The sequence below is a fragment of the Scyliorhinus canicula genome, chromosome 13 (genome assembly GCF_902713615.1).
Source record: "Scyliorhinus canicula chromosome 13, sScyCan1.1, whole genome shotgun sequence".
Lineage (NCBI taxonomy): Eukaryota > Metazoa > Chordata > Chondrichthyes > Carcharhiniformes > Scyliorhinidae > Scyliorhinus > Scyliorhinus canicula.
In genome coordinates this window covers 26,770,960-26,780,412 of record NC_052158.1, presented here as the reverse complement: position 1 = coordinate 26,780,412, position 9,453 = coordinate 26,770,960, and the positions used below count along the sequence as shown (strand labels likewise).

The 9,453-nt window shown below is 56.3% G+C and overlaps 1 protein-coding gene across 4 annotated transcripts in view; it reads right to left on the bottom strand.

Annotated features, from left to right (window-relative positions):
* Positions 1–898: 898 nt before the first annotated feature.
* mgat1b (alpha-1,3-mannosyl-glycoprotein 2-beta-N-acetylglucosaminyltransferase b) overlaps positions 899–9,453 on the bottom strand; it is a 66,641-nt gene continuing 58,086 nt past the window's right edge. For all 4 annotated transcript variants that reach the window (XM_038815622.1, XM_038815623.1, XM_038815625.1 and 1 more), the window contains one exon: positions 899–2,996. In XM_038815622.1, coding sequence (XP_038671550.1) covers positions 1,618–2,937 — 1,320 coding nt within the window. In that variant the 5' untranslated portion in view covers positions 2,938–2,996 and the 3' untranslated portion in view covers positions 899–1,617. The remainder of the gene's footprint in view (positions 2,997–9,453) is intronic.

Here is a 9,453-nt window from a genome sequence, read left to right as displayed (position 1 = left end):
TGGTGGGGTGAATTCCTCCTGGGACCCTGTTGATCCTTCACACATTGGGGGGGGGGGGGGGGGGGGGGGGTTGGCTGAAGTCACGGTGGGGGAAAAACCCATCCTGAATTCTGCCTTTCATTCACATTTTAACGGGTGTCACATTATGTGCAGGTGTCCCCCCCCTACCCCCACGGTTTTCCAGTCACCTGCCCACCCATCTGAGGCATCTCGATGGGGCAGACATTGCCTCTTGCAATTTCCAGCGTGTGCTTCTTTCATTGCACCTTGCTGGAAGACCATTGCACATTTGGAGGGGGGGGGGGGGGGGGTGAAGTGTAACATGATAGATACTTCCCAAATTCATGGCCACTGGGGGTGAGGTTACTGCTGTCAGTCACAAGGACAATCGTGCTATGATTGAACTGGGATTTGGGGGTTAAATTAGATAACATCTGATATTGCCTGCCTCAGCCTAAAGAGTAGGAAGACGTTTGCATTTAATAATAATAATTTTTATTATTCTCACAAGTACACTTACATTAACAGGGCAATTAAAAGCCCCGAGTCGCCACATTCCGGCGCCTGGTCTGGTACACAGAGGGAGAATTCAGAATGTCCAATTCACCTAACAACACGTCTTTCGGGACTTGTGGGAGGAAACCGGAGCCCCCGGAGGAAACCCACGCAGACATGGGGAGAACGTGCAGACTCTGCACAGGCAGTGACCCAAGCCGGGAATTGAACCTGGGACCCTGGTGCTGTGAAGCAACAGTGCTAACCACTGTGCTGTCATGTCTCTGGGCGTTAAATATTATCCCAGTTAAGTGTCAGAGGTGAAAGCGCAGAACGGGAAACAAACCAAAGAAAGATTGGGTGGGAGACCCCCCCCGGGTGGGAGACCCCCCCCCCCCCCCCCCCCCCCCCCCCCGTGGGCCGCCCCAAGGCCTGGCTGTAGTCAAACAGTCGGTCTGATTGTGGGCTTGCCGGTATAGAGGAATTCTGGCTCCCTCCAGTCCAGGGCTCTCGTGGTTGTTGAGGAATGTCACAGTCAAGGTGGTCAGTGACTGCACTATCATCCCCCTCCCCACCCCACCCCAAACCCACCACTGTCCTCTGCCATGTTCAATCACACTTAGATACGGTTCTGCCCACCCCCCCTCTTCCGGCTAACAGAGGGTGGGGAGGGGGCCATGAGGAGTCAGTCAATCAGAATAAGGCTGATCCTCACCACCCCAACCCATCACCATCCCGCACCCACCCCTCCCATCCAAAAACCATCAGGTCAACACTGGACCTGCAAACCCCCCCCCCCCCCCCATTTTGGACAAATAAGGCTCTCGCTTTCAGTTATTGGTCACTGGGACACCCTGCCCTCTCCCTCCTCTGCCAGCTTGGTCAGTCCCAAATCGACTTAAGTCAGATTCCTTTTCCTGGGGAGCAAGCCTCTGAAGTCAAAAGTGGCGTGGTGGGGGCAGAGCACACTGGTTCGAACTGCCAGCCAGCAATCTCTCTGCCAAGGATTCCCCCTTCTGTGCCAGCTCGCTGGTTTAGAGAGATGGAGGGCTTGGGGGAGGGGTCTTATTGAAAAAATATGTCTTAAAGGGCACGAAAGGCAGAAGGGAGGTTGGCGCGGGGCTAACTCCAGGAGGGGTCGTAGCCAGTCCAGTCTTTGGGGGGTGCCAAGTAGACCCTGCGGCCACGGTACATGAAGGTGACGATGCCACGGTAGCCAGCACGGGGCACACCGGACTTGAGGTCGTCCATGACGCCCAGGGATTTGGAGAAGGCTTTGAAAGTGTCCCGGGTGGAGTATTGGACCCGTACCTGGCGCAGCCCGGCCTGCTCGTTGCGCTGCAGCTCCTCCACTCGCACAGCCGGCACGCTGTACACCTGCTGGGGGAAGGCCAGGTCGTAGCGCTCCTTTTTGAGGTAGGACAGGTCCAGTTGGGTGAAAGGCACAAAGCGGTCATTCAGCTTGATGAACTTGAGGTGCTGGTCGAAGAACTGCCCGTTGCTGACTCCCTTGCGGCCGAAGGTCATGGTGCGCGAGACCTCGGGCCGGATGCAGGAGCGGTCACGGCGTTGGGCCGGGTTGCGCATCCAGTCGTCCCAAAAGGCGCCGGGCCACTTGGGCTCCAGCTCCTCCCAGGTGGCTTTCAGCAGCATCCAGCCCAGGCCAGGGAAGAAGTCGGTGCGGTACAGGGCCTCGGGCTGCTGGGTGTCTACCATCTGCTCCTTGCCGTTGTCATTCCAGGCCGAGGCGCACCAGAGGCTGGGGTCCTCCAGCAGCAGGGGGAAAAGAGCCCGGAAGTACTCAAAGAAGTCGGGCGCCACCTCCAGGTCGTCCTCCACGATGACGGCCGCCTGGTACTTGAAGGTGTGGAAGACCTGGTTGAGCGCCCAGCGGTAGTGCCGGGCGATCTTGTAGTAGCCCTGGAACTTGCGGTGCTCAGGCGGCACCCGCAGGTCAGACAGGTCCGGCTGCCGGATGTGCATCACCTGGTCGCCGTACGAGGCAATCACCCTGGCCGTCTCCTCGTGGCCGCAGTCCTGGCTCACTAGGATGGGGAAGTGTTCCTTGGAGGGCCGGTAGTGGAGCAACTTGTCCAGGCACCGCCGGATGGTGGGACGGTCACAGCCGATCACCAGCACCGGTAGCACCACGTCGCTGGCTTGGAGGTCGCCGGCTGGGGCTCTGCTCCCCCCAGCCACAGCCGCAGGCGTCTTTCCCCGCCGCCATAGGCCCCGGTGTTGCTGGATTTGCTGGAGCAGCTTCTTCTGGTTCTCCAGCTCCGACTCCACCTCCTCGGCCACCTTGACCACGTCGCGGGTCAGCTGCTCGTGGTCGGGATTACCACCGGCTGGTGGGCGGCCCAGCAGGAAGAAGAGCAGGAGCAGGTTCCAGCCGATGAAGAGCAGCACCCCCCAAACTATCACATTGATCCGCCGCAGCATTCTCTCTCCACGTCCACGTGCTGCTCACCTCCCCCCACCGTTACTCCAACTCCATCAACCTGCAGGAAGGGAAAGGGGGGGAAACAAGGGGAATACAAAAGAATGGGATCAGTCAAGGATACACCAATTGAAGCAGGCTTCAAGCACACTAGGGATTGAGTGAGGGAATGCAAATTAGAGAGAGAGAGATAGTCAGATACCAACAGACTGGAGCTCGAGAGACACACTGACAGACTGGAGCTCGAGAGAGACACTGACAGACTGGAGATCGAGAGAGAGACACCAACAGATCTGAAGATAAGAGAGAGACACCGACAGACTGGAGACCGAGAGAGAGACACCGACAGACTGGAGATCGAGAGAGAGACACAGACAGACTGGCGATCGAGAGAGAGACACTGACAGACTGGAGATCGAGAGAGAGACACCGACAGACTGGAGATCGAGAGAGAGACACCGACAGACTGGAGATCGAGAGAGAGACACGACAGACTGGAGATCGAGAGAGAGGACACCGACAGACTGGAGATCGAGAGAGAGACACCGACAGACTGGAGATCGAGAGAGAGACACCTGACGAGCTGGAGATCGAGAGAGAGACACCGACAGACTGGAGATCGAGAGAGAGACACGACAGACTGGAGATCGAGGAGAGAGACACCGACAGACTGGAGATCGAGAGAGAGAGACACCGACAGACTGGAGATCGAGAGAGAGAGACAGCCGACAGACTGGAGATCGAGGAGAGACACCGACAGCTGGATCATCGAGAGAGAGACACCGACAGACTGGAGATCGCAGAGACACCGACAGACTGGAGATCGAGAGAGAGACACCGACAGACTGGAGATCGAAGAGAGACACCGACAGACTGGAGATCGAGAGAGAGACAACCGCAGACTGGAGATCGAGAGAGAGAGACAACCGACAGGACTGGAGATCGAGAGAGACACCGACAGGCTGGAGATCGAGCGAGACACCGACAGACTGGAGATCGAGAGAGAGACACTGACAGACTGGAGATCGAGAGAGAGACACCGACAGGCTGGAGATCGAGAGAGAGAGACACCGACAGGCTGGAGATCGAGAGAGAGAGACACTGACAGATTGGAGATCGAGAGAGAGACACCGACAGACTGGAGATCGAGAGAGAGACACTGACAGACTGGAGATCGAGAGGGAGACACCGACAGACTGGAGATCGACGGAGAGACACCGACAGACTGGTCGAGAGAGAGACACCGACAGACTGGAGATCGAGAGAGAGAGACACCGACAGGCTGGAGATCGACAGAGAGACACCGACAGACTGGAGATTGACAGAGAGACACCGACAGACAGGAGATCGAGAGAGAGACACCGACAGACTGGAGATCGAGAGAGAGAGACACCGACAGACTGGAGATCGAGAGAGAGGCACTGACAGGCTGGGGATCGAGAGAGTGAGAGACACCGACAGACTGGAGATAGAGAGAGACACCGACAGACTGGAGATCGAGAGAGAGACACCGACAGACTGGAGATCGAGAGAGACACCGACAGACTGGAGATCGAGAGAGAGAGACACCGACAGACTGGAGATCGAGAGAGAGACACCGACAGACTGGAGATCGAGAGAGAGACACCGACAGACTGGAGATCGAGAGAGAGACACCGACAGACTGGAGATCGAGAGAGAGACACCGACAGACTGGAGATCGAGAGAGAGAGAGACACCGACAGATTGGAGATCGAGAGAGAGACACCGACAGACTGGAGATCGAGAGAGAGAGACACCGACAGACTGGAGATCGACGAGAGAAACACCGACAGACTGGAGATCGAGAGAGAGACACCGACAGACTGGAGATCGACAGAGAGAGACACCGACAGACTGGAGATCGAGAGAGAGACACCGACAGACTGGAGATCGAGAGAGAGACACCGACAGACTGGAGATCGAGAGAGAGACACCGACAGACTGGAGATCGAGAGAGAGACACTGACAGACTGGAGATCAAGAGAGAGACACTGACAGACTGGAGATCGAGAGAGAGACACCGACAGACTGGAGATCGACGGAGAGACACCGACAGACTGGAGATCGAGAGAGAGAGACACCGACAGACTGGAGATCGACAGAGAGAGACACTGACAGATTGGAGATCGAGAGAGAGACACCGACAGACTGGAGATCGAGAGGGAGACACAGACAGACTGGAGATCGACGGAGAGACACCGACAGACTGGTCGAGAGAGAGACACCGACAGGCTGGAGATCGAGAGAGAGACACCGACAGACTGGAGATCGAGAGAGAGACACCGACATACTGGTCATCGAGAGAGAGACACGGACAGACTGGTCATCGAGAGAGAGACACTGACAGGCTGGAGATCGACAGAGAGACACCGACAGACTGGAGATCGAGAGAGAGACACCGACAGACTGGAGATCGAGAGAGAGAGACACCGACAGACTGGAGATCGACAGAGAGACACCGACAGACTGGAGATCGAGAGAGAGACACCGACAGACTGGAGATCGAGAGAGAGAGACACCGACAGACTGGAGATCGAGAGAGAGGCACTGACAGACTGGGGATCGAGAGAGTGAGAGACACCGACAGACTGGGGATCGAGAGAGTGAGAGACACCGACAGACTGGAGATCGAGAGAGACACCGACAGGCTGGAGATCGAGCGAGACACCGACAGACTGGAGATCGAGAGAGAGACACCGACAGACTGGAGATCGAGAGAGAGAGACACCGACAGACTGGAGATCGACAGAGAGACACCGACAGACTGGAGATCGAGAGAGAGACACCGACAGACTGCAAATCGAGAGAGAGACACTGACAGACTGGAGATCGAAAGAGAGAGACACCGACAGACTGGAGATCGAGAGAGAGACACCGACAGACTGGAGATCGAGAGAGAGACACCGACAGACTGGAGATCGAGAGAGAGACACCGACAGACTGGAGATCGAGAGAGAGACACCGACAGACTGGAGATCGAGAGAGAGACACCGACAGACTGGAGATCGAGAGAGAGACACTGACAGACTGGAGATCGAGAGAGAGACACTGACAGACTGGAGATCGAGAGAGTGACACCGACAGACTGGAGATCGAGAGAGAGACACCGACAGACTGGAGATCGACGGAGAGACGCCGACAGACTGGAGATCGCGAGAGAGAGACACCGACAGACTGGAGATCGACAGAGAGAGACACTGACAGATTGGAGATCGAGAGAGAGAGACACTGACAGATTGGAGATCGAGAGGGAGACACCGACAGACTGGAGATCGAGAGAGAGAGACACCGACAGACTGGAGATCGAGAGAGAGGCACTGACAGACTGGGGATCGAGAGAGTGAGAGACACCGACAGACTGGGGATCGAGAGAGTGAGAGACACCGACAGACTGGAGATCGAGAGAGACACCGACAGGCTGGAGATCGAGCGAGACACCGACAGACTGGAGATCGAGAGAGAGACACCGACAGACTGGAGATCGAGAGAGAGAGACACCGACAGACTGGAGATCGACAGAGAGACACCGACAGACTGGAGATCGAGAGAGAGACACCGACAGACTGGAGATCGAGAGAGAGACACTGACAGACTGGAGATCGAAAGAGAGAGACACCGACAGACTGGAGATCGAGAGACACCGACAGACTGGAGATCGAGAGAGAGAGAGACACCGACAGACTGGAGATCGAGAGAGAGAGAGACACCGACAGACTGGTGATCGAGCGAGACACCGACAGATTGGAGATCGAGAGAGAGACACAGACAGACTGGAGATCGAGAGAGAGAGACACCGACAGACTGGAGATCGACGGAGAGACACCGACAGACTGGAGATCGACGGAGAGACACCGACAGACTGGAGATCGAGAGAGAGACACCGACAGACTGGAGATCGAAAGAGAGAGACACTGACAGACTGGAGATCGAGAGAGTGCGACACCGACAGACTGGAGATCGAGAGAGTGCGACACCGACAGACTGGAGATCGAGAGAGAGACACCAACAGACTGGAGATCGAGAGAGAGACACCAACAGACTGGAGATCGAGAGAGACACTGACAGACTGGAGACCGAGAGAGAGAGACACCGACAGACTGGAGATCGAGAGAGAGAGACACCGACAGACTGGAGATCGAGAGAGAGACACCGACAGGCTGGAGATCGAGAGAGAGAGACACCGACAGACTGGAAGTCGGGAGAGACACTGACAGACTGGAGATCGAGAGAGAGACACCGACAGACTGGAGATCGAGAGAGAGACACCGACAGACTGGAGATCGAGAGAGAGACACCGACAGACTGGAGATCGAGAGAGAGACACTGACAGACTGGAGATCGAGAGAGACACCGACAGACTGGAGATCGAGAGAGTGCGACACCGACAGATTGGAGATCGAGAGAGAGACACAGACAGACTGGAGATCGAGAGAGAGAGACACCGGACCGAGCTGGAAGATCGAGAGAGAGAGACACCGACCGCATGGAGATTCGAGGAGAGAGAGACACCGACAGAGCTGGAGGATCGAGAGAGAGACCACCGACACAGACTGAGGACATCGATGAGAGATTCACGACAGACTGGAGATCGAGTGAGAAACACCGACAGACTGGAGATCGAGAGAGACACTGACAGACCGGAGATCGAGAGAGAGAGACACCGACAGACTGGAGATCGAGAGAGAGACACCGACAGACTGGAGATCGAGAGAGAGACCACCGACAGACCGGAGATCGAGATTAGAGAGGACACCGACAGACTGGAGATCGAGAGAGACACCGACAGACTGGAGATCGAGGAGAGAGACACCGACAGACTGGAGATCGAGGAGAGACACCGACAGACTGGAGATCGAGAGAGAGGACACTGACAGACTGGAGATCGAGGAGAGACACCGACAGACTGGCAGACGAGAGAGAGACACCGACAGACTGGAGATCGAGAGAGAGACACCGACAGACTGGAGATCGAGAGAGAGACACCGACAGACTGGAGATCGAGACAGACACCGACAGGCTGGAGATCGAGAGAGTGCGACACCGACAGACTGGAGATCGAGAGAGCGACACCGACAGACTGGAGATCGAGAGACACACTCACAGACCGGAGATCGAGAGAGAGACACCGACAGACTGGAGATCGAGAGAGCGACACCGACAGACTTGAGATCGAGTGAGAGACACCGACAGACTGGAGATCGAGAGAGAGAGGACACCGACAGACTGGAGATCGAGAGAGAGGACACCGACAGACTGGAGATCGAGAGAGAGACACCGACAGACTGTGAGATCGAGAGAGACACCGACAGGCTGGAGATCGAGAGAGAGAGACACCGACAGACTGGAGATCGAGAGAGAGACACCGACAGACTGGAGATCGAGAGAGACACTGACAGACCGGAGATCGAGAGAGAGAGACACCGACAGACTGGAGATCGAGAGAGACACTGACAGACTGGAGATCGAGAGAGAGAGACACCGACAGACTGGAGATCGAGAGAGACACCGACAGACTGGAGATCGAGAGAGACACCGACAGACTGGAGATCGAGAGAGACACCGACAGACTGGAGATCGAGAGCGAGACACCGACAGACTGGAGATCGAGAGAGAGATGAACAGACAGACTGGAGATCGAGAGAGACACCGACAGACTGGAGATCGAGGAGAGAGACACTGACAGGGACTGGAGATCGAGAGAGAGACACCGACAGACTGGAGATCGAGAGAGAGACACCGACAGACTGGAGATCGAGAGAGAGACACCGACAGACTGGACGATCGAGAGAGACACCGACAGACTGGAGATCGAGAGGAGAGAGACCACCGACAGACTGGAGATCGAGAGAGAGAGACACCGACAGACTGGAGATCGAGAGAGAGACACCGACAGGCTGGAGATCGAGAGAGAGAGAGACACCGACAGACTGGAGATCGAGAGAGAGACACCAGACAGACTGGAGATCGAGAGAGAGACACCGACAGACTGGAGATCGAGAGAGACACCGACAGACTGGAGATCGAGAGAGAGACACCGACAGACTGGAGATCGAGAGAGAGACACCGACAGACTGGAGATCGAGAGAGAGACACCGACAGACTGGAGATCGAGAGAGAGACACCGACAGACTGGAGATCGAGAGAGAGACACCGACAGACTGGAGATCGAGAGAGACACCGACAGACTGGAGATCGAGAGAGACACCGACAGACTAGTGATCGAGGGAGACACCGACAGACTGGAGATCGAGAGAGACACCGACAGACTGGAGATCGAGAGAGAGAGACACCGACAGACTGGAGATCGAGAGGCCGACAGACTGGAGATCGAGAGAGACACCGTCAGACTGGTGATCGAGAGCGAAACCGACAGACTGGAGATCGAGAGAGAGACACTGGCAGACTGGAGATCAAGAGAGAGACACCGACAGACTGGAGATCGAGAGAGACACCGACAGACTGGAGATCGAGAGAGAGACACCGACAGACTGGAGATC